This window comes from Tiliqua scincoides, chromosome 3 (assembly GCF_035046505.1).
Source record: "Tiliqua scincoides isolate rTilSci1 chromosome 3, rTilSci1.hap2, whole genome shotgun sequence".
In the NCBI taxonomy this organism is placed as follows: domain Eukaryota; kingdom Metazoa; phylum Chordata; class Lepidosauria; order Squamata; family Scincidae; genus Tiliqua; species Tiliqua scincoides.
The window spans coordinates 6,920,404-6,946,101 of record NC_089823.1 but is presented as its reverse complement, the minus strand read 5'-3'; the positions used below and the strand labels follow the sequence as shown (position 1 = coordinate 6,946,101).

Genomic DNA, 25,698 nt, shown 5'->3' with positions numbered 1-25,698 from the left:
TATATGATGGCTAATAATAGCCTGAATAAATATTGCAGATATGGAAACCTTGCCCCGTCTCCTCTATCAGCCGTTGGAGATCTTCTTCCCTAATTCAGGTTCACCTGCCTACCGAAAGGAATTTGACCATCCTTTCAAAGTACTCTACCCTACTTGGGAAGCCTGCCAGCCCTGCACATTGATCATTTTTTTTCCTGACACCAGCATAGACTGACCGGTTTAGAAGGGACTTTGCAGCCTAATTTGTTTTTCATCTTTTAGGGACCATCTCTTCACTGTTGATTTCTTGATTCATGTGTTGTTGGGTTCCCCCCCCCAAAATTTTTTTTTAGATCAGTAAAATAAAAATACAGGCACCCTTCAAATCTTCTAAAGACTGTAGCATCTTGTCTTCTTTCCTGATTGTTGTTACTGCGTTGCAGGGGGAAAAAGATGTTGTTGTGTGGCACACCATTTTATCAGGAAGGGTTTAATGTGCCAGGTCACCTGGCAGACGAAGATTAGAGCTGGCTGAAATGAGGGAAGTTGAGTGATATGAGCTTGGAGAAAAACTGTGTGTGAGAGGCAAACTCTTGAAGATGTCTAATTTTAACGGTGCAATCTTGCAATGTTTGCAGCTGTCATCAGCTTTTGAACTCCAAGTGACTTCATTTTTTTAAGTCAGTTAATAATTACAAAAAGGAAATATATTAGGGTGTAGACATCTGAGGCACACAGAACTGTAAAGAAAGAAGAAGGATGCTGGGGGCGGAAATAGTTATTTTGAGACTTGGTGTAAGTGTGTTCAACACCTGCCTCTTTAAAACTGGATTTGTCCTGGCTTGTAGAAGGCATCAGGGCTGAGTCATCATTGCTAGAAGCTCCTGGGTCCTGAATCAAGAACTGATAGAATGTGTTGAGCCACCAAGGGAGAAAAAAAAGGGAGGATAGATTTATACACAGTAACATCACCTGTGCATTTAGTGCAACATCTTGTTTGGCCCAGAGAACTATAAATCATTTGCCTTTGACGGTGTATCTCCTATTCTATTGAGTGATTGTTATTATTATTAACAGTATTTATATACTGCTTTTCAACAAAAAAGTTCAGAAAGCGGTTTACAGAAAAAAATCAAATAACGAATGTGTGCTTCCTTTATGTCTCTTACTTCCAACCCTACAGTCTCTCTTAGCTGTTTAATATGGGGGGAAAATGATTTTTTCCTTCTTGTGTGAAAGATGTGAAAAGTGAACCCAGCAACCCACCCACCCCAGAAACTCGAGACTGACAAAGGGCGCAATCCAAACCTTTAGATAGGAGGTTTCAAACCTCCTATCCAAACCCTGGGAGGGTCGCAAACATGCCGTAAAGCACGTTTGCGCCTCCTCGAGGGGAAGCCAGGCCGGCACTCCAGGAAGCACCGGCCTGCGGAGGCTGACATAAGCCTCCTCGCCGGCTTCCCCTCAGCCACTAGTGCCAGCCTGCCTGCGCCAACACAAGCGGGAAAGGTAGGCGTGGGGGGACGGGGAGGAGGAGGGAGGGAGGCGTTCCTGGGCAGGGGAGGGCGGGCGATGGGTGGCTCTGTGGGCGGGTAGGTGGTAAGCAGGAGGCTGGGCGGGGATCCACCAGGTATGCCAGATCCCAACCCCTGTTCCTGGGGAGAACTGAGTGGCTTCAAGCCTCCATAGGTGGCGCAAGTCCCAGGAGACCCATTGTGGCCAGCAGCCCTTACCCAGGGGTAAGGGGAAAAGTTTCCCCTTTCCTCTGGCTGAGCCACTTCTGGCCACAATCCTGCACTGGATACAGCACAAGCCTCCTGGCTTATCTGTTCCAGCACAGGTTAGGATTGGGCCCTAAATGAGTTACCATGCAAAATAATTATTTGAACAAAGAAAACATGCTTGACATCTTTAGTGCAGAGATTCCCAAACTTACCAGGGATGTGATACTCTCCCTCTACTGGTGCTGGTCGCAGAGAACCCAGAAGTGTTGATGATGTGTTCACCTGCATTGTGATGATGTCATCGGCACTTCTGGAGCTTGCAACATTAGAGGATCCTCACATTGGCAGGAAACCACTCGGGTCGAGCAGGAGGGCTCTCCTGCTCCCCAAAACCAGCAAAAGAATATGCCTTTGCTTCGTGGTCTGTCATGTTGCAAGGTTCACTAGATCCGCTGCTGTAAGTGGCCCATAGGATTGGGCCCTCAGGCTTCCACAAAACATAGTGAAAATTACTTCTGAGTAAGCATAGGATTGCGCTGTAAGGACTCGGTCCTATACACACGTACTTGTAAGTCCCATTGAACTCAAGAGAGCTTACGTCTGAGTAGACATGCACCATGACTCACTCATTTCATTCCCTTCAACAGAAGGAAAACAGTGAAGAGAGTAGTTAATTCGAAATTGAATTTTGTTCATTGCTTATTGCAACGAAACGGTTTGTGGTGATGTAAAACTATACAGTATGCTTATTTTTTGCTCTTTTTGTCATGACTGGTTTCAGAGTTTTAATAAAAACCATCTTTTTTTTTAAGAACAGGAAGGTTGTCTTGGAATTTTACAAACTTGGAAAGGAAATCTCTTTCCTCTATGGCTATTGTTAGCTTTGATCAAATTTCATGTTTCCCCTCCTTAATGTTTCTTCTCTATAAGAACATTAGAAGAATCCTATTGGATCAGATCAAGGATCCACCTAGTCCAGCATCATATTTCTCATAGAGGCCAACCAGATGCCACCAAAAGCCCAAAAGATTGACATGGAACCATAGTTTCATGTCCCTGTAGTTGCTGTCCAGCAGCTGGAATTGCAGATATACTTTCACAGAACATGAAGGCCCCAGGTAGCCATCGTGATTGATAGACATCATCAATTTGTCTAATCCTCTTTTAAAGCCATCTGAACCAATGACTGTCAGCACATCTTCTACTGGCAATTTCCATATATTATTCATTGTCTGAAAAAGTTACTCTATTTGTCTGCCAGTCATAAGAACATAAGAACAGCCCCACTGAATCAGGCCATAGGCCCATCTAGTCCAGCTTCCTGTATCTCACAGCGGCCCACCAAATGCCCCAGGGAGCACACCAGATAACAAGAGACCTCATTCTGGTGCCCTCCCTTGCATCTGGCATTCTGACATAGCCCATTTCTAAAATCAGGTGGTTGCACATACACATCATGGCTTGTAACCTGTAATAGATTTTTCCTCCAGAAACTTGTCCAATCCCCTTTTAAAGGTGTCCAGGCCAGATGCCATCACCACATCCTGTGGCAAGGAGTTCCACAGACCAACCACATGCTGAGTAAAGAAATATTTTCTTTTGTCTGTTCTAACTCTCCCAACACTCAATTTGAGTGGATGTCCCCTGGTTCTGGTGTTATGTGAGAGTGTAAAGAGCATCTCTCTATCCACTCTGTCCATCCCCTGCATAATTTTGTATGTCTCAATCATGTCCCCCCTCAGGCGTCTCTTTCCTAGGCTGAAGAGGCCCAAACGCCGTAGCCTTTCCTTACAAAGAAGGTGCCCCAGCCCTGTAATCATCTCAGTCGCTCTCTTTTGCATCTTTTCCATTTCCACTATGTCTTTTTTGAGATGCGGCGACCAGAACTGGACACAGTACTCCAGGTGTGGCCTTACCATCTATTTGTACAACAGCATTATAATATTAATATAATATATTATATTATAATATTAGTCAGTTCTAGTATTTTGAAAGAGGGAGACTGATCTCTGTCTACTTTCTCCACAACACACATAACTTTAATAAAACTCCATCATCTCCCTCATTACCACCCCCCACCCTGACTTGGTTGTCATGGTCACTTTGAATACAGGAAAATGAAAACCCAGAGCATCCTGATGTGTTCAAGCTGCCTGGTTATGCTTCCTGCTGTTTAATGTGAATTCTGTCTACACGGAGTGGAGAAAGTGAGTAGACAGAAGATTTTCTCCCTCTCTCACAATACTAGAACTAGGGGTCATTCAGTGAAATTGATTGGTGAGAGAATGAGGACAGAGAAAAAGAGGTACTTAAACACACAGTGCATGATTAGTCTGTGGAATTCATTGTCTGAAGATGTGGTGGTGGCCACTAGCTTGAATGACTTCAAAAAGAGATAGGACAAATTCACGGAGGTCAGGCTTATCTGTGGCTACTAAGCATGATGGTAATACACTACCTCCAGGTTCAGCACCTGTATACATCTTGAGTACCAGCTCCAGGGAGCAGTGGCAGGAGACAAGTTTCCCTGCTTGTGGAATTCTCAGAGGCAGCTGGTGGATGCTGACGTAGATGGGCCCTTGACCCAATCCAGCAGGGCTTTTCTCACATTTTTAGGCAGGGATTATGATGTCCCAGTATGATTCATCACAGTTGGCTAATGGATGGCCACTTGGCAAGGGATAAAAAAGGAGAAAGCAATGGCTTTCTCCTTGTAATAAACCCTGTTCATCCCCTGTCTTTACAAATTACAGCACAAGGAGACTAAGGTCTCTCTCTGTAATAAATTAAACTCCTTGTAAATGACTTTGGCAATGTTTTTCTAACAGATGCTCCTCAGCAAAGCGTCTGGTGGATTCACCTCTGCCAGATAATGGTGATTTATTTGGGACAATCTGGTCTAAGTAGAACAAAATAGCAGGCCAGAGGAGAGCTGGGGTCAGCACATCTGGGACAAATGCTGGCCAAAAACCTGTTCAGCGGTGGCAAGGAACGGCCAAGGGCCTGGCTGCAGGCATCTACAGAAGCTTCCAGCAGCTGTTGCTGTCAAGCTTGAAGAACCAGCCAGTACAAAGAGGAAAAAATGCACAGAACCAAAAAAAAAATAACTATATGCATGAACATCCTTGTTATGTCAAACTAAAGGCATATCCATGGCAGGTGAAGGTTTGCATGGTGTCAGTTCAAAGAACTGACCCACATGGGCCGGATGACTCTTGGGAGTCTGAAAGCTCTCTACCCCATTATAGAAGACTCAGGCACCTAGCTCAATTCTTCTGAATTGCCTGCAATATTGTCTCTATTAGACTAGACCTCCAGTGAGGTCGGAATCGGTAGGATCCCGCTTGCCAATACACATCTTTACAGACTGAGGGCACAATCCTAACCAGGTCTACTCAGAAGTAAGTCCTATTTTGTTCAGTGGGACTTACTCTCGGGAAAGTGTGATTAGGATTGCAGCCTTAGATCCCCAAGATCTATGTCCAATACAATATCCACAGTGCCATGTTTTCTATCTGAGGTCTGAAAAGTTTACCTTCAGGTGATACTGGCTTTTCTGGAACCCTCTTGCCTAACAGCTACTTCATATGGAATCTATTTCCTACTTTACATGAGGCTCATGATAAAATCAAGTAGATTACATTGAGATGTACATTTTGGGAAGGGCAAAATTCTGGATACTTTACATCCACAGGATCCTGGATTCCATTCCCTGGCATCTCTAGCTAGGGCAGAGACAGATCCATGTCCAAAACCCTGGAGAACCACTGTCAGTCATTATTGGCAATACTAAGCTAGATGGTCCAATGTTGTGACTCAGTATAAGGTAGTTTCCTATGAGCAGCATTACTTTTTTATCACATTTTTCTGGATGACTCTGATTTCTGCTGTTTGTCCTTGTACATATCTTGTCCCACCAACCCAGATCTACACCCAAGTTATCCTGAAGGCCAAAGTCCTGCTCAGTTAAAAAAAAAGTTAAATGGGAATTGCTCTGTACTTATATGCAGTGAAATCACAGAAATGCATCTCCCAACATTTCGCCCCCCCAATCTATGCCTTCCACATATTTTGCTTCTCACTTACATCCCGCAAGCCATCCTGTTTCTCTTAGACCCAAGTGGTTTAGATGAAAGATGAGTGGATTGTTGTACCGCAAAGGATCCTGAGTCAGCAAGTCTGGAATCTGATCCAAGAAAAAAAATGTGGTTTGGAAGATCTGCAAGCCAGGAACATCTTGGCAAATGTGGTGAGATCAGGATCACCCAGCGCTCTCTCTCTCTCTCTCTCTCTCTCTCTCCCTCCCAGAGTCTTGCGATTCCTGCTGGGAATTAATGGTAGAGGAAGAAATGCATGTTTACCATATATACAATAAGTCTGAACTGGTTCATTCTGCTTGGGAAGGGCTCCATTTCAAAGGAATAATGCAGCTCTCCCATACATGGTGGGATGGGTTTATAAGGAATACTCCTATTCTTTTTTTGGGTGCAGACTCTACACCTACAAAAGCATCAGGAAGAAAAAACATGGTGGAGGGATAGCCAGGAAGTCTGTAATAAGAACATAGAGTACAGGAGGAGTGCAGAATCTTGATGGTTCAAGCCTCCAACAGGTGGTTCCCTTTGCTTTGGTCTCCAGCGTCCAACGTGCGTGAAGTAAAATATGTGTCCTCTTTTTCTTAATTTGACCATTGTGCATATATTGTCTCCCCAGGCCCCATTGCCCTGGAATTGCTCCCATCCAGCACAGTTTGTCAGCTCTCTCTGTATTTCAGCTAGAGAACTTGGCTTGTTATAAGAGTTCCTACAAAAGCTTCATTGATTGGCATAATTACTTTTGCTTCAGGGTCAAGAAAAGGTTTACATAATTTTAAACTTAATTCACTTGCATTTTTTGTTGTTGTTGCACTTATATTTCTCCAAAGACCTGAATTCAACCTTCATGACAAGGCCTCCAGTGTTGTCCAAAGTTGTTTCTAGAGAAATTTGCCCCAGCAACCCTGGCAACTTGAGTCAGTATGGTTTGAGTTTCGGTATTTTTTAAAGACGAAGTTCTCTCTATTAGGTATATAATGTCCTTTGACTCTAGGATAATGTAAGCCCAGCATGTTTTGTTCCTGTTTCACATTATAGAGTTGCCTGGCTCATATTTCCATGTAAGCTATAACAGTGGAGAACAGAAATAGGGGACGGGGTGCCAAACCATTTGTATATTTTGGCACATAGATATAAAACTTTTTATGCCCCCCCCCAAACAATGGGGCTTCTTAGGCTGTAATTTTTTCCGAAGGCTTGCGCGTAACTCATTCCCATAAAAATGATGGGCTTGCACCCATGAATATGCAGTTGAGCACATCCCTGGGTACACAGTCATTGAAAAGCAAACACTTTTCCAACTGCTGCCTAATAGATCTTGTGAAAGAATTTGCTCTTAGCAGCAGGTATCCATAGTGGTTTCTTTTAACTCCAAATTTGTAAAAGTCTTCCACTTTTAGCCCTCAAGTACTGATTTCCTTGGGTCTAGAAGCTGGGAAGCCTTTTGGATCAGGAATTAAGGCCACAATCCTATCCGACTTTCCAGCACTGACATAGCTATACCAGTGTGGCGTGTCCTACAGTGGGGAGTCCATCGTACAGTAGTCCATCCTACAGTGGGGAGGCAGTCAAGGGGGCCTCCTCAAGGTAAGGGCATGTTTGTTACCTTGGGGCTGCATTGCGGCTAGGTCAGTGCTAGAAAGTTGGTTAGGATTGCACCCTAAGGGCCTTAGCTCACTGGACAATTAAAAGTACTGAGAGTGCCCCAGGGTCGTGGTGTAGCTAAATGGAGTGGAAAGCACTAGGTTTTTTTGCTGGGAACCTCACCATGCCGTGCGAGTGGACTCCCCCCCTCCTCTTCGTAGCCATTCTGAGTGGTGGAGCAAAACGGAGGCAAATGCGCCAAAGGGGAGGGCCGCTTGCGTGCCGCATTCAGGCACCTGCAAAACTTAATGCTTTGCATCCCTCTACGCCACTGCCCCAGGGTTTGGTCTGAAGCAGGGGTGCCCAAACCCCAGCCCTGGGGCCACCTGCGGCCCTCGAGGCCTCTCAATGCGGCCCTCAGGGAGCCCCCAGTCTCCAATGAGCCTCTGGCCCTCCAGAGATTTGTTGGAGCCCACATTGCCCGATGCAACTGCTCTTAGTGTGAGGGCAACTGTTTGACCTCTTGAATGAGCTGTGGGATGAGGGCTTCCTCCACAGCTTACTGTTTCACGTCTGTGATGCAGTAGCAGCAGCAAAGGAAAGGCCAGCCTTGCTTTGTGCAAGGCCTTTTATAGGCCTTGAGCTATTTCAAGACCTTCATTCATTCATATAAGTTCATCTTTAATATATTCATTTATGTAATTTTATGTAAATTTATTCAAATTTTAAATGTAAATTAATTCTTTTTTTCCCTGGCCCCCGAGACAGTGTCAGAGGGATGATGTGGCCCTCCTGCCAAAAACTTTGGACACCCCTGGGAAGGCACACGATGCAGCAAACTTGATGCTTAATAGGTCTAAGCATGGCCCACACTTAATTAAAACTGAAGATTATCACCTTTCAAGGTGATATCATCTACCCAAGTTTCAGTCCAGGTCACCTAAAGGGTACACCCACTCCTGCATAATGCTTCCTGCAAGTTGAAATAGTTTAGGGAAGCTCTGTTCAAGTGTCTCACTGCTGAGATAGATTTCCCAGACCCATTCCCTAGGAAGCCTGCTGGCCCCTTCTTTCTCAAACTTTTGAAAAATTATGAAATCTGTTTTGTCTAGGCAGGCCTTTTGTCCCAGGCACTGTTCTCCTTAAAAAACATCAGAAGATCCCTGATGGATCAGGCCATGGACTCATCTAGACCATCTTCCTATAGCTCGGAGCCCACCAGATACCTCTAGGAGCACACAAGACAACTAGATATCTGTATCCTGTTGTGCAACTGGTATACCGAAATAGGCTAATTCTAAAACATTCATGCGCAGCCCAATCTTATCCTCCCCCCATGCCAAAAAATTGTGCACTGTATCCAGTGGAGAATGGGATTTAAATCCTCTTTCCCTCAATAAGTCCCCCAACCCGCAGGGGACTTATTCCTCTTCTAAACTGGGATTTTGTCCCACAGGCAAAGCCAGCTTCATGCTTGAAAGCTGCATGTCTCATTGATTGTGTATCTTCTGCATAATTAGTAAACAAATGTTCCCTTACCTTAAGGAGGCCTCCATGACTGCCTCCTCACCCTAGGATGCAGCACACACCTTGTTGGCATGGCTGCATTGGCTCTGGAAAGTTAGATAGGATTGGGCCCTAAATTAAGGCCCAATCAACTAGTTGATGTAAGACAACTTATGTTAAGTTGGTGCAAAATCAACACTTTGCGAGCCTTCCCACAAAGTCCCTGAGCTCCACAACCAAAATAATATTTCTGCCTGTTGGGGCAGCTATGATGACATTTCTAAATGGTGTACTGAAGGCCAATCAAATCAGAAATGGTTTCCATTTTATCTGTGGTCCATGAACCAAAAGAACGTGTGTGTAAGCAAACTGGGGTTTCCTTCCATTGGGGCTGCATTGCAGCTTCATTGGTGCTGGCAAGTTGCATTGGATTGGGCTGTTAATTTATTACATTATTTCAATTTTATGTTAATACACACTACAAATAAATGTAAATGAGTTATTGTCAATACATATAAGTTCTTGTCAATCACCTTAGTGCCTTTTCACTTGTTGGCCTGACCATAGTAGGAAGGTAGGAGCAGGTTTATTACTAAATGGGAATACTGGGTAAAATACAGCTTCCCCATGATCCCTGACGTCTTCCTAAATAAAACTGCTTTAAAACCATGTAAACTGTTAAACAAGCAAAACCCAAGCCTGAAATTCCAGGTAAGGCACCTGGAATATTCCTAAGGGGATCAAAGCCAGGCTCCTTTAGCACCCCCCAACTCAGTAAGTTGCATCATGTAACTGCATCAACCCCTTTGTGTGTGTATGGCAGGAGGTCTGGTCTAGAGGGTAGAGCCTCCGTTTGCCTGAAGATAACATCTGAAGGTCGCCAGTTCGAGGCCACCGGCACCATGAACAAAGAGACCTTGAAGCAGCTGACAAGCCTAGCTGAATTATGCTGAGTCATTCCACCTGTTCTTTGGCCGCTGTCAGCCTGTGTGGGAGGAAAATGGAGGCCAGAATGTGATACCAGATCATAAAAGATCCATCTGAAATGTTGTGGTTCTTGAAAGACAGAACCTTCTTCAATTGTAAAAATCTCTATTGGGATTTAGTATAGCCTGCCCATGTAAACCACCTTGAATTAAAGTCTGAGGAGAAATCTGACAACCAATAAAGGTGGTATATAAATACCTGTATTATTATTATTATTATTATTATTATTATTATTATTATTATTATTATTATTATTATTATTATTATGCCAGTAGCATAGCTGGAGGGGGGCAGGGCACTCAGCCTGGCAGAGAGGTGGGGGAGTGGCCCCTCCCTTTGGAGCCATTCCCAGCGGGGTTGTTTGCTTCCTTGTCCTAAATATACACACTGTCCTTCACTTAGCATTTGCAGTGCAACTCAGAGCCAGTCCTGGCCTTGCCCCTAGCTGCAAGGGCAAGGATTTTAATATGCTGAACATAAAGTGACTTCCTGCTTACAAGCAAAAAGCTCTGCCTGTTGTACCCCAAAGGCTACATAAGTGTTTCCTATTGTAAGTATGCATATAGGTGGAAATGAGCACGCACAGGGACACAATGTATGTGCACAGAGAACACTTTCGTGGAGTTAACTTTAGAGTCCCTCAGGCAAGCTGGCAAGAACAGAGCACTTCATTTACTGGTTTAAAAATATCCTGACTTGCAAGGCCAGGAAACAAAAAAAGGAAAGAAATTTCAGCCTTTTTGTCTAACGCAGGTGTGGGTGGCATTTTGTTTGGCATAAGAAAATGCAACTTGCCAAAGCAGCCCACAGGTCCATCTATTCCAGTGTTCTATTTCCAGCAGCAACCAGCCAAATACCTTGGGGAAACTCACAAGCCAGGCATAAAGGTAGTGGCTTCCCTTTGTCCCCAAACTCTGATGTTCAGAGTGGCACTGGGCAAAGTCCCTTGGTTCCATTTCTGCACGGTTGCTCTGATTTCCTGTGCCCTATGTGCCACTCATCATGAATTCCAGTTTAACTTGAAGGATTATCTACAATTAATGTCTGCGTTGGAGCAATTAATTTCTGAATTGGAGCTTTTCAGTTCTTCAGTTCATTTCCGTTGCCCTTCTTGTGATGTTTTATCAATTTGCATATTTAAAAAAAACAACAGAAAAAATCTAGATGTGATTGTACCTATGATTGCATCAAGATATTTATGCAGTGTTTATTATTATTATTATTATTATTATTATTATTATTATTATTATTATTATTATTGTTATTGTTATTGTTATTGTTATTGTTATTGTTATTGTTATTGTTATACAGGTATTTATATACCGCCTTTCTTGGTCGTCAGATTTCTCCTCAGACTTTAATTCAAGGCGGTTTACATAGGCAGGCTATACTAAATCCCAATAGAGATTTTTACAATTGAAGAAGGTTCAGTCTTTCACGAACCACAACATTTCAGATGGATCTTTAATGATCTGGTATCACATTCTGGCCTCCATTTTCCTCCCACACAGGCTGACAGCGGCCAAAGAGCAGGTGGAATTTCCCAGCATAACTCGGCTAGGCTTATCAGCTGCTTTCAATGTCTCGCCGTTGACGGTGCCGGTGGCCTCGAACTGGCGACCTTCAGAAGTTATCTTCAGGCAAACGGAGGCTCTACCCTCTAGACCAGACCTCCTGCCCCTGTGTTTAAGTGATTCACACATATGATCCTATATGTTAAACACACAAAAAACCCTGGGAAGGACTCTCTTGCTGTGACCCTCATGGAGCCACACCTCATAGCCCATGGGAGGGCAGGTCATGCTCTGAAGAGCAGTGGCGGCGAAGCTGTTGCCTTGGTGCCCTGCTTGTGATCTTTCTGGAGACGGCTGGCCCAGCCGCAGTTGGAAACACGACGCTGAAGTAGTTGGACTTTCCACCTGTTCCACTCAGGCTCCACTTATGTTCCTACATTCTAAATATCTCTAGGTCCATCCTGAGGTAGTGCACACCCAGACCTGACATCCTTTGCTGTCAAATAGAATGTTCAATATGGTCAAGGCCTTACTGAACATTTGCCAAGTTTTGCCGGGGAGAGTCTGGAAGAGGATGCAGCCAAGGGCAAATTTCAGCCAGTCTGTCATCTTCTCTGCCCACATTTTTGTATCATTGCCAGGGTGCCAAGAAGGGTAGGGGCTTTTGCTCTTGCCCATCACCTGCATCTCCACCCATGTAGGGGCAGCAGCCTGTGTGAAGCCTCCAAGGGCACACACCCCTGGCTTATCTCCTTGGGACTGCCTTCCTCCCCCAGACATCAGAGCAGAGGCACGGAGGGGGCGTTACAGCACCCTACTCCATCTCCACACCTTGTCCAGTCTCTGGATTCTGGAACCTCCCTTCCAGATAATCTCTAGCCAGGTCTTTCTCATCCCTGGTCCTCTCCTTATATTCCTGTGGTCTTGGCAGGTCCCCCCTCCCCTTCCACCCACCATAGCCTGGTCACCTCCTGGGTCCCAATCATTCTCTCTTGGGACATGGGAAAACTCCTGTGGATCCCAACTCCTGTCTACACAAGCCACCTTGCTGCTACTTGATTGCTATTTTACGTGCAGGCGTGCTCTGCTTCGCAGACCAACAGCCTGTGCCCTGCCCTGCCATTCTACCTCATCCAGCCATGTGCCCACCGGAAAGGCCAGCCCCAGACAACTATACATTCTGGGGTCTGTATTTTAAAAGCTGTAGATCCATAGGAGCTTCCATTTGCCAACTGCATCCACACCAACCAGCCTTCTGACATGTGTGATAAATGATTAGCATTAGAAAGTACGAAAAAGGAATCAGATAGAGCAAGAATTTTGAGAAGGTGTACCCGTAATTCCTGAGAAATTATCATTTGCTGGCCTTTCTTGCCTTCATCCATCAGTATTACTGTGTCTTGCTACATTATCTGGGATAAGGCTGGGGAGGGGAGACTCCATCAGTCTGACTCTTGAATAATATGCACCAGTTCTAATCCATGAAGGATGAGGAGGGAGACAAAAGTAATAAGTGCTACTACCAGCGTTATTTATTATTTTAAAAACAATTTAGAAACTATTCTTTAAGTTACTGAGATGAATTGTTACGCAAACTTATCCTGTAATGGGTTCTCTAACATACTTTCTATGCCTATAGAATATAAGAACATAAGAACAGCCTCACTGGATCAGGCCATAGGCCCATCTAGTCCAGCTTCCTGTATCTCACAGCGGCCCACCAAATGCCCCAGGGAGCACACCAGATAACAGGAGACCTCATCCTGGTGCCCTCCCTTGCATCTGGCATTCTGACATAACCCATTTCTAAAATCAGGAGGTTGCGCAAACACATCATGGCTTGTACCCCGTAATGGATTTTTCCTCCAGAAACTTGTCCAATCCCCTTTTAAAGGCATCCAGGCTAGACGCCATCATCACATCCTGTGGCAAGGAGTTCCACAGACGACCACACGCTGAGTAAATTCTTCTATCATGCCATAACTAAACAATCAAAGCACCTTTATCTTAAAAATCTTCCTCTACTTCCCAAATCATAAGGCTATATTGTTTGACTGTTCTTCATAGTGCTTTCTTTGGCTCTTGGGGAAAAAAACCATTTTCCGCACAGAGCTTATTTAATTCAGCTCTTTGTGGCTAGTCTGAAGTTATCTGTTGATCAACTCTCTTTGGTCTTGTTTTCCAAATCTTCCCTCAACCCACCTTTTCTCACCCATCCTTCCACCTTCAGTAATCTTTTTCCTCCCTGCATTTTTCTCTGGCTGCCTTTCAGCAGATCCCCTCTTCAGAATTTCCTCAAGCCACAGGTGAGAGGGGCTGGGGCTCCATAGTGGTTCAACCACACACATTATTTCCAGCTAGGAAAGTTCTCTCACGTAGCACGTCTGGGATGGATCTCTGCCTGAAATCTTGAGGGGCCACTGCTAGTTCTAAGCTAAATAGATCAGTGCAAAGGTTCCCAAACTTTTTTGACTGGCCCTTGATCTACTGGGCCATCAGCTGTGGCTTGCCATTAGGGATACAATTCTATACATTGGTGGCAGATTTTTTGCAAGGATTCAGCAACTGTCCTGGCAGGTTTCCCCTGCTCCCTAGATAGCCACAGCTCACAGTTTGGGAACCACTAGATTGATTTCAGGCAACTTTGTATGTTCACAGCGTTCTCTGTCATTGATCAGGGTAAAGATTCTAAAAAATCATTGACCTGTCCAGGACATAGCCCCTCTTTTCTCCCTTCAGTTCACACATAGCTGTGTGCATAGAACCTACTCATCATCCTCAGTACAGTGCAGTTTTTGTGTATTCCATTACAACTCCAGCTGCTGAATAATTCCCCATGTTTTAATAAATGTGTACCCTTGACTTTTACTCCTAGACTAGTTTCAGCCATAGTTACTTCACTTCTGTAGTGTCCGTGTAAATTACACGCTACATGCACTGGTGGGTCTTGTTCCAGCCACCCCACACAGAGACAGAAGACAACTTAGGGGGAAGAGAAGAAGGATCTGGATCTCTGAAAGCTTGAGCCTCTTTCAGAAAGCTAGTTGGTCCAAGAAGTCAGGCGAAGTCAAAATAGTAGTTTGGAGACGCGAGCTAGGATCAGTCTGCAAAAGGCAGTCCAAGCTGTTGTTAAAAGAAGCAGGCTAAGGAATAAAGAGAAAAGGGTTGCAGAGTCAGGGACAGGGGAAATCAGCAGGGACAAATCAATATTATCAATCAGTCAGACAATCTATCAATAAGGAGCAGAATGTGTAAGCAACACACAGTAGGTGCTTTGTTGCAGAGTCAAAACCTGTTAATAAAAAAAGAAGAAACTGCTGGATCAGACCCAAAGCCGCTCCAATTCATCATCCTGTTTCCCACAGTGGCCAATCAAATGCCACTGAGCCTACAAGCTGGACTGGAAGGCAGCTGCCCTTCTGTGCTGTTGCCTCCCAGCAACTGGTATTCATGGATGCTCCATTTAACTCTTAAGGACAATATGTTACAGACCCCTACTTTTAACAGGCGACTATGTATATTCTTTTAACAACGTTAGTCAATGGGACGTTCTCCTGGGTAAGTGTGGGTAGGATTGTAGCCTAGGATTGTTAAAAAATTTTCCTGCTTGATGATGTCGCTTCCGGTCATGACAGATTCTCATTCTAAAAAGTGGGGCTTGGTGCTAAATGCGTGTGAACCACTGGTCTAGTATATACAGGTGCAAATAGTCTATCAAGGGACTGGAAAGGTAAGGGGTGCAACCAGCCAAAGAGTTAGCAAAGCTACCTGGAATTGTAGTATTCTATGGAGATGCATTGTTTGTGAACAAGCTGAAGGACTAGAACGGAGGCATTATGAGTACATACTTTGTATGACCACGGAAGTCTCCATAATTGTTCTGTGTCCCAGGGTTCAGCATACCTTGATTGTGGCCCACAGTAGTACTTTTCCCAGCCATTTCTGTCACCTCTGGTTATATGTTGCAATAGTAAAACCAAGAGTATGGGGAGCGATTGGCTGGAGCCCATTCTTTTGCACTTAAGTACAGGAGTTTGTCGGTTTCATTGGAACCATTGTTACTACAGAATATTACTGCTGCACTCAGTGGGAGACATGCCCAGGTTATGCAAACAGTTGGTCGGCAATTTATTTGCAGAAAATCACATGGCATTTAACTCATTGTTTGAAACTCATTCAGATTCTCATTACATGGAGGCCACAGCCTCATCACCAGCACTTTAACACCCTCACCCACTATTTCTTTTCCAGATGAGTAGGGTTTTTCCCTTCTTGGCATCAGGCAGTTCTTTTTTCAATGTCACAAGGGCAGTGAGTAAGGCACAGAAGACTATAAAATATGTAACTTCTAACATACAGTTGCTTTACCACAACCTCTGATAGGGCTTGGTGTCAGGCAAACATTGCCTTGGCTTCTAGCCGGAGAGGGAGAGAGGCCCCAAGTCATTAACTTCAATGGATGCTGGCCAGTAGATAAACAAGGAGGAGATCTGATAAAAAAGAAGGATCTGTTGGGAGTCTAGTCAGTTTGTCTGTACAGTATTTGCCTTTAGTATAGAGTTGGCAACCTTCAGTCTCGAAAGACTCTGGTATTGCGCTCTGAATGGTGGTTCTGGCACAGCGTCTAGTGTGGCTGAAAAGGCCAATTCGGGAGTGACAATCCCTTCCACACCGGGAGCAAGTGCAGTCTGTCCCTGGTCTGTCTCCCTGGCTATGGGCCTTCCTTCTTTGCCTCAGGCTGTTGGCCAAGTGTCTCTTCAAACTGGGAAAGGCCATTCTGCACTTCCTGCCTCCAAGTGGGCCGCTCAGAGGCCAGGGTTTCCCATTTTATCCATAGAGGAGTAATTCACAAATGAGGCAGTTTTAAAGAGCTCATCACACTATGTGGGGCCTATACAAGCACATGCCTGCAAGCCATGTATATCAAGCTGCCCTTTTAGAGATAGAATGTGAAATCTATGCCATGGCTCTGGATAGCTGCTTTATGGGTTGAACCACCAGGGCTACAGACTGGAGCATCTCCCTAGGTGATAAAGGGTACTTGGGTAATGAAGTGGACCCACCTCCCCATGTTGACTATTGGTTCACTTCAACAGGAAAGGCTATCAAGGCTTTCTCTGCAGGCTGGGGTCTTAGGAAACATGATAGTCTTCCTGGCCCAGGGTCTTGGCTCGTACTCTGATTATAATCCTGATGCTTTGCCCAGTGGTGTTGCTAAGGGGGTGTGAGTAGTGTGGACCACAATGGGTGATGTTCACAAGGGGGCTTGACACCGCTACTAGCAAAAAAAATTTTTAATCTTATGTTTTTTATTATCATGTTATATATCATTTGATGTGGAATTGCATGCAAAATGTAATGAAACGTGTTGAAATATCTCTATTTTATCAAAAGTTATAGCAAAAAAAAAAAAAAAAGTGGGGGCATGACGATGATACAGCACCACACCCAATGCCCGGGGCATTGCCCACCCACTGCATGGGAAAAGGCCCATCATGGGGGTGATGTGCTGGCCTCCCACATCAGGTGATGCGTATACTGTTACCCTGCACATGCCCAATCTCATCTGATCTTGGAAGCTAAGCAGGGTCAGGCCTGGTTAGTACTTGGATGGGAGACCGCCTGGAAATACCGGGTGCTGTAGGCTTATACCGTAGTCTTTTGAGACTGAAGGTTGCCAACCATATCCTAATGACACCGCTGGCTCTGCCTCTTGACCCCAGCTTCTGGTCCCCTCTTGATTCTTGCTGAGCCAAGTCTGGGACAGGGTTACGCTCATACCTGGTAGGGTCAAGCATTTGCTAGACCCTTGGCCCATAAGGGGAGTACCCGCTGAGAGACGGAGTCACTTTGGCTGTCAGAATGTGGACCTTTCGCTGCTTAGGTGTCCTGATTCACTCTGTTTGTAACAGCAGTGCCCTAACCACTAAGATGGCCTTCTAGGCCAAGTTCTGCAATGGTGTACAAAGGCTGGAAGAAGCTCTGAGTTCGTCAGCACACATCTCATGCACATGTGCAGGCATAAGTCATTTTAGCTTCTTAGCAATACGATAGAGCCATTAGTGTTTACGGTACACTTGACCATTTTTGTCAGAGACTATTGGTTCATTGCTTAAACCTGTTTTAGTTTTGATAGTGCTTTGTCCTGTATCCTGGAGATCCCAGGATGTAAAGGCAAAGTAATGTCCCAAGACCAATCCCTGACACATAAAGTAATGTTATTTTCCAGTCTAAAAAACCCCAAATCTTTCTCATAGAAAGTTGCAAGATGCCTGGCGTTCTTCGCACCGCATCTATGCGCATAGTTAAGTGTGGTTAATTTTTTTTTTTCTCAGTCAACTGAGAAGTTTTTGGAAATTGTTTTATCGCCACAAGGGCCTGAATTAAGCTCTAAGAAACCGAGAGCTTCTTCTCAGCCCTCGTTTTGCCACTGTTTCCAACCTGTCTCTGTGAAAAATGAATCCAGCTAAGTTAAGGCCGCTTCTGTATAATTACATCCCATTTTAACATGACACACATTACATTTGGTGAGGATCAGAAACAATAGACTGCAGCGAACCATGCTATTTTGTGATTTCACCAAGTCCCACACACACAATGGTACCCTTTCACTATGCAAACTCGTGCTAAGAAATCATCAAGAATGATCGTTATTCTCTCTTTGGAAAAAAAAAAATTATGTTTAATAAGCCATGCACTTTTTTCTTTATTAAAAGCAAAGTGTAAACATTAATAGCTTGAACTGTCATTAAAACAAAACAGAAAGTGTTCAACTTAATTTTCCTTTGTTAGCTTTTTGAGGAGAAGAAATAGCTAATGTTTCAACAGTCTCTGTTTTCCTGCAGTTATATAGGCAAGACTATTACATATTAGCAGTGCGTAGTTAGAGCGGGTGCAAAGCACTAAGTTTTGCAGGGAGCCTTGCCACAGCATGCAAGCAATCCCTCTCCTTCAGCGCCATTTCAGAAGCAAAACGGAGGTGAATACAGGTTGGGCGTGAGCAGCCTTTATTTTGCTCCCCCCACCTGGAATGGCTCCAAAGGGGGGGGGGAGAAAGGGCTGCTTGCACACCACAGAGAGTCTCCCAGCAAAACTTTGTGCTTTGCACCCCCTCTAGTTACACCACTCCATATGGGATAAGTTTTTACCTTCCCTGAAGTAAGAAGCAGAATTTGCATTAATGACAAAACCAGTCCTATCTTCAGGATACGCTGGTGGACCTTGCAATCCACCTTCATGCAGGTTGGTTGCTTTTACAGGAGCCACTCAGGTGATTGGTAAAGTGCTGCTACTGCATACCAGGGAGACAGACCAGGGGCAGTCTGCACTTGCTCCCGGTGTGGAAGGGATTGTCACCCCCGAATTGGCCTTTTCAGCCACACTAGACACTGTTCCAGAACCACCATTCAGAGTGCGATACCAGAGTCTTTTGAGACTGAAGGTTGCCAACAGCTACTGCATAGCAGCCGGTAAGCCCTATGACGCCAGGGTGGGCAGGCAGACCAGCTGGCAGAAAAGGGTAGGTTGGCTGTGCGACAAATTGAAACTGGAATTGGAGCAGATCTCAGCAGCAGCAGTCAAAAGCTGGCTTCCCCATCCCAGGCCCAACACCCCCAGCCCCCCCTTTGGCCTAACAAATTTATGCCGGCAAAATAACTGGTGTAGATCTATGTGGCCCATTGAGGACCATGGTGCGGCAGAGGAAAACTTCGTTACTTACTTCTCCCTGCTGGCCTGATCCCCAGCCAGCCCCCAGAATGCAGCAGAGGCTGTGTCAACATCCCTGCATTGCGTAGGCCAATCAAGGAAAGGACTGGACCCTTAAACTTTTATATTATACCATTTCATGACCTAGAAAATATACAACAGATACTCATCCCAATCCATTGATTTCTTGCATGCCCAGGAGGTGCTTTTATTTATAGTCGTTTCTTCATTCATTTTAATGGAGTGCATAGTTCTGTGAAAGCAGAAGAAAGCACATAGGGGTGTCCTCTCCATGGAAATAAATGGGGAAGTTCTTGTATGCAGGAGATCTGTATGTACACTATAGGTGTATGAACAGGATGATGGTATCTCAGTTTTGGCAAGGCTGCTGAGATACTATGAACCAAGCTCCTTCTAATTTCAGTGGACCTTCCCCTCTTAACTGTGGTGGTAGTGGTGGTGGTGGTGTGGTGTTTGTAGCTGTTACATCTGATTGCTTTTGGTGTTATTGGGTCCACCCCTCCCCCCCATATTCTGGGAATTTTATTGTTTGTGCTGTCGGTTGTCTTGAATGCCTCCCTTTAGGAAGGGAATTACAGGAGATATAATTTTTTAAAAAATGAATAAATGGTGGAACTTGGCTGTCTAGCACAAAATAGCTGATAAATTTCTGAGTATTTTAACGTCCTCTGAAGGGAAACCATTTCTGATCCTCATGGCAAGGAAGATATATCTAGGGTTACCAGATACAAAGGGGGCAGAGTGCCTCCACCTTTAAGCGTTGAATAGAAGAGGGAATTTGGGCAGGTGCAGTTCAACATGGAAGGGTTTGAAAAGCTGCACCAGCCTATATTCCCTCTTCTATACAATGCTTAAAAGTAGAGGCACTCTGTACCCCATTGGTCACCCTAGATATATCCAGAACAAGGCAGGCAAAGTCAGTGTTACAGACTGCACCTTCTTTCACTAAGATTGCAGAAAACACCCCAAGGCAGCAATTTTCAACCTGTGGCACATTGGCACTGTGAATGGTCTACAGGTGTGCTGTGGGAGTTTGGGGAACGTCATTTATTAGTAGGGCTGATGGGGGATGTGAGCCATGGGCAGTGCTGTGTGCCTTATCAGTTTTCAAAAAAACTGATGGTGTGCCCTGAATTTTTAGCACCTTCTCACGTGTGCCATGAAATGAAAAAGGTTCAAAATTGCTGAAGGAAGCTTTATTTTTCTTGAGGACGCCCCAACTCAAAAGAGGATTACCCCAAAGAGACATGTCTGTACATGTCCTCAGAAGACCTACATGTGCAGGGGCATCCACCCTCATGTCTGTGCCACCAAAGTGTGGCAACTTTCATTGAAGTCAGAATTTAGATAATTTAGATGTTTCTGGCTCTTAAGACTGCAGTGAAATTTTGAAAATGTGTGGACAATGTCTGGTAAAATCTGGCAGCCCAATCCTATGCATATCTACTCAGAAGTAAATCCCATTAGAGTCAATGGGGCTTACTCCCAGGAAAGTGTGGATACGATTGGGCTGTGGGAAACTGACAGGACAAGCCTATGCATGTCAACTCAGAAGTAAGTTCATTTGTCTTCAGTGGGACTTACTTCCAGGTAAGTGTGGACAGGATTACAGTCTGAGAAGGCAGCTGTATTCCATGGACTAGCTGAAGCCCACAGGCCTGAAGTTGGATTCTCAGTTGGGATGTATGTGTTTGTGAGTGAATGTATTGAGAAATGTAAAACAAAGTTTGTACACAGTGTAATTAAATGGTCAGCAGTATTCAAGCAACTTCGGTAGGTGCATCGCTGAGGGAAGGCTTATTTTTCTTGCAGAAATTCCAAATCAGAGCTGGTTAAATATACACTATTGTATATGAAGTCAGACCATTGATCCAGTCTAGCTCAGAGTTGCCTGCACTGAGTGGCAGGGAATCTCCAGGATTTTGATGGACACCAAGGATTGAACTTGGGAGAGTCTGCATGTAAAATCAAACTGTAGGATCTAGACCTTCACTTTGAAAAGCGCTGGTTTAAGAGGCATTAGTGATGCATTAGCATTACAAGACAGGCACCTGTTAGGCCCCAGTCTTCTATAGGGGCAATTACTTTCTGTAAGCCATAAAAAAGCCACTCCCAGTACTTCGTGTGCTCAGATTCTATGAAATCAAATTATTTTTCCTAGCTGGGAGTCCTTTCCGCAATAGTGCTGGGTTCAATTGTGGTCTGCTTATATACATCCTGGATCTTCTTTTTCTCATGCTAATTGATGTGCTTTGACTTCATAAGTCGATTTGCTTCCTCTGTTTCCTCCTTTCTTAGAATCAGTGGATAACTGTCCCAGCAACTGCTATGGCAATGGTGACTGTGTCTCTGGAACCTGCCATTGTTTTCTTGGCTTCCTGGGTCCGGATTGTGGCCGAGGTAGGATTTCAGTTATCTACAATTGCTTTTCCCAGAAGGTGTTGGTATTTCTTGGGGATTTGCTGTTGGGGATCACCTGAGCAGGTAAAGGGGCTTCCAGGGAAAGCCAAAGTACCCCCACCACACAGTCTAAAGAAATGTCTCCAGAGTTTTAGGTTTACCTAAAACAGTGTTTCTCAAACTGTGGGTTAGGACCCACTAGATGGATCACGAGCCAATTTCAGGTAGGTCCCCATTCATTTCAATGTGTATTTTATTTTTAATACATTCAGCTTGATGCTACCATGGTACGAGATCACATTTGGGGAAATATTACAGATCTATACTTTGAACGAGCTACTATGTATATGATTTTAACAGTGTTAGTCAATGGGACTTCCTCCCGGGTAAGTCTCGATAGGCTTGCAGGTTTTGGGATGTTTGGGGAATTTTTTTTAAACAGATCAGCAACTGTTGGGAGAGCTAGGAGGGTGGTTCTTTATTTTAAATAATTTTTTTAACTTATACTTATTGTAGACTTGTATGCAATTAATACATTTAATCTGATTTCACCATAAGGGGGTGTTTAAAATTTTCCTGCTTGATAATGTCACTTCTGGCCATGACATCACTTCCAGGTCAATTAAATCACTTCTGGTGGGTCCCGACAGATCGTAGTTTTAAGAAGTGGGACCTGGTGCTAAAACATTTGAGAACCACTGCCCGAAAATACTGTCTTCTTATTGATCTTTTGCTTATTTGTCATATGACATGGAGAGGCAATGGTTGTCACACAAGGGAGTGAGCACAGGAAACAAGAGTCAGATGAGCAATTGTTACTCTGCACATGCCTGATCTCGTCTTATCTTGGAAGCTAAGCAGGGTCAGGCCTGGTTAGTACTTGGATGGGAGACCGCCTGGGAATACCGGGTGCTGTAGGCTTATACCATAGTCTTTCGAGACTGAAGGTTGCCAACCAGATCCCAGTGATGCAGAAAGGGAAAGACTTGCCCTGTGCCCCTCTACTCCACTGCCTCAGACCCTGTATCTTCTACTGAACTTTTAAATGACTGAGATCTCGCAACTGCAATCAAAGAACACCACTGCATACATCCTACCAGCAAGGTTTCCCCATTTCATTCACTGGGGCTAGCAGGTCAGCTCATGCAGATAGGTAAGTCCCTAATTCTAACAAAAATTAGATGACCTGTGCTGGATCTGATCAAAGATCCACCTAGTCCAATATTCTGTTTCCTGCAGAGATGACTCTGGGAAGCCTAAGCAGGACAAGAAGGCAACTGGGATTCAGTGGCATACTGTCTCAAGCAAGGAGGTTTCACGCAGCCATCATGTTTTACAGCCACTGATAGACTCTCCTCCATATGGATGCTGCCTGTCCCCTTTGCTGAAGTGAATGGAGAGCTCTATGCACACAGGAGCGATATACACACATAAGAAATTTGCATGTGGAGTGCTGGGTCACAAGAATGTAATCAGTTCGTTCTGATTTTGTGAATATGTATCATTTTCACAAGCTGTTAGATGATATCATTAGGCAAATTATTTTTTATCAGTTGATCAGTGGGGTATTTGTCAGTGGATGAGGAAGATATAGAATCAACCGTCTGTTCATGCATACTAAGGAAACCTAATGCAAATTTGCAGGAGGGAGAAAGTTAATCAACTCTATAGGTTTATTGGTCATGGTAACTATATGGGTATAGCCCCTACCTTGCCTCCCGCGTGGCCTCCTCCCCTTCCTTTTGCTGTAGCACGTGAGCAAACAGAATAATGGCCCGCCGAGAGTACTGTCTCTTTGGGAAAGACTTAACGGAAGGGGGGGGGCTTAGAAATCCCTGTATTTCATTGTTTCTCCATAAGCTGCTCCGTCAATAACATGGTGGAGCTTAGAGTGACTTTTTTTTGTCCTCTGCCATCCATAAGGTGGTCTCTAAGCAAGTCCTCTTTTTGCCTGAGCATCAGAGGTTATCCTTACCTTATGGAGAGCCTGTTACAGCTCAGTGTAGGGGGGGGCACTTGGGATGTGGCCTTAACATTGGCTTACCTCAAGTCCTCTGAGACCCTGCCTTTAAAATGGTTACTAGTCAATGAGTCTTTCTTCCTATCTATTTCTTGATGTGCCCCATAGGTAGTCCTCCCTAAAATCCTCAGATAAAAAAATTAAATAGCTCTCTTGTGACTCCTGCTGCCACCCGCCTGCTTCCTCATTGTGCCAAAATCTAGATTAACCATTTTCAACCAGTGTGCCATGAATGGTCTGCAGGTGTGCTGCAGGAGTTTGGGGGAGGGTCACTGATTGGTAGGGCCATTGGGGGGGGAGTGAGCCCCCCATCAAGAGCATGGTGTGCCTTGTCAATTTTAAAATTAACTGACAGTGTGCCTTGCCAATTTTATCGCCTTGACAGTGTGATACGGAATAGAAAAAGGTTGACAATCACTGATCTAGATGGTGCGCTCCTTGGGCCAGGGTTCTGTCTTACACTCTGTGTAGAAGTTGTGTACATAGATGGTGCTGTATACATACATACATACATACTAAAACAGATACGGAACTTGGCATAAACATTCAAGCATGAAATAAGACTGTAAGCTAATCAGTTAAGCACACACTTGCACAGTTTTGAAATGCCACACGCAACGGGTGGCATCCAAAGTATTGCTTCTGGAAATGGAAGCACACTCTGTAAATGCATCTTCCTCTGAGCATGGAAGGAGCATTCCGTTGTCACAGAGGGCCTCCAGGAGCCCTTATGGTACTTCTTCAGCTCTCGGGGGAGCTTTCGTTCCCAGAACCGTTGCTGTGGCTGCCACTCATAAACGCCACCAACTAACATCCAGCTTCAGCTGTTTCGAAGGCTTTTTGAAAAAGAAAATGTACAAGCTTTCTAAACCTGCCCAGAGATTGAAGCATCTGGGCATCTCCCCACAAAGAATTCCACAGCTGAGGTGCCAGTGCACCTCTCAGAGCCCAAGCCTATGCATTTACTCAGAAGTAAGTCTCATTATAGTCAGCGAGGCTCACTCCCAGCCGTGAGGATAAGATTGCAGCTTCACAGATGATCAGGGGGCTTCTGCGGGAGGGGGGGGGGAGGAATTTATCCTTATCCCTGTGTAAGCCTATCTGCAGTGGGTCTCTTGAGATTTGTGCCAGCTCTGTAGTGCCAGTCATCCACTGACTTAAAGCCCGGCCTCCAACAGCCGAGCCCTGGATTGGACTGTTAAAGACTCTTAAAGACGATTTAAGGTCTCCACAATAGTGCTGAGTAAACCAATGGAAGCCCAACAGCCACATTCTTTCTCCTGCCATGTGCTTGACAAGCCCTTCTGATTTTGTTGTAACAAGCAGAGCATTGCCAATTGTTGTTCTTTTTTATTAATTGTGATGAATTGTATGATCTCTGATATTTAAAACAGCAATTAGAATGAATTGTTGTAGAATTCTAGACCCAAGAATAGGAAGATTTTCTTATGGTTTTCCCTTCCTTGCTTCTCAGCTTCCTGTCCAGTGTTATGCAGTGGAAACGGACAGTATATGAAAGGCCGGTGCTTATGCCACAGCGGATGGAAAGGGGCTGAATGTGACGTTCCAACCAACCAGTGCATTGACATCTCTTGCAACAGCCATGGCACTTGCATCATGGGAACCTGTATCTGCAATCCAGGGTACAAGGGAGAGAGCTGTGAAGAAGGTATTTCTAAGCATCATACCGTTGTGTCTTTTTCCCGTTGATTGCCATTGCCCTGCTGCGCAAAGAGAAGTGGGAGTGAGCTGTAGCAGGCACCTTGCAGAGCAGATAAATAAAGCAGTTCTAAAAAGCCATCCCTTTTTAATAGGCGCTCGTTATCTATTGCATCTGTCCAATAACACAGGCCTACAAAATTGAGGATCAGAAAAGTTCTTCCCAAACTTTATGGTGGTTTGATAAGAATTTGGGCTGCCGATTCCAAAAACGGCATCCGTTTTGCCCTGTCACGTCTAGTTTTGGAGATATAGTATCGCCTCATTAGTGAATGGTTCAAGCAGCTTCCTCATGAGGAAGCCATGGTGTAGGCCATTCACTAAAGAGGCTATACTATATCTCCAAAACTAAGCGCGATAGGGCAAAACGGATGCCATTTTTGGAATCGGCACCCCAAATATACCCAGGAATTGGTGTAACGTTTAAGGAAGCAAAAGGTGTG

General features: G+C 44.6%; 1 protein-coding gene and 1 pseudogene across 3 annotated transcripts in view; both read left to right on the top strand.

Annotated features, from left to right (window-relative positions):
- The window catches only part of TENM4 (teneurin transmembrane protein 4), a 367,138-nt gene that overhangs the window by 204,957 nt on the left and 136,483 nt on the right, over positions 1–25,698 (top strand). For all 3 annotated transcript variants that reach the window (XM_066622507.1, XM_066622506.1, XM_066622505.1), the window contains 2 exons: positions 21,415–21,516; positions 25,011–25,205. In XM_066622507.1, coding sequence (XP_066478604.1) covers positions 21,415–21,516; positions 25,011–25,205 — 297 coding nt within the window. The remainder of the gene's footprint in view (positions 1–21,414; positions 21,517–25,010; positions 25,206–25,698) is intronic.
- On the top strand, positions 16,920–17,035 carry LOC136646129 (5S ribosomal RNA; annotated as a pseudogene).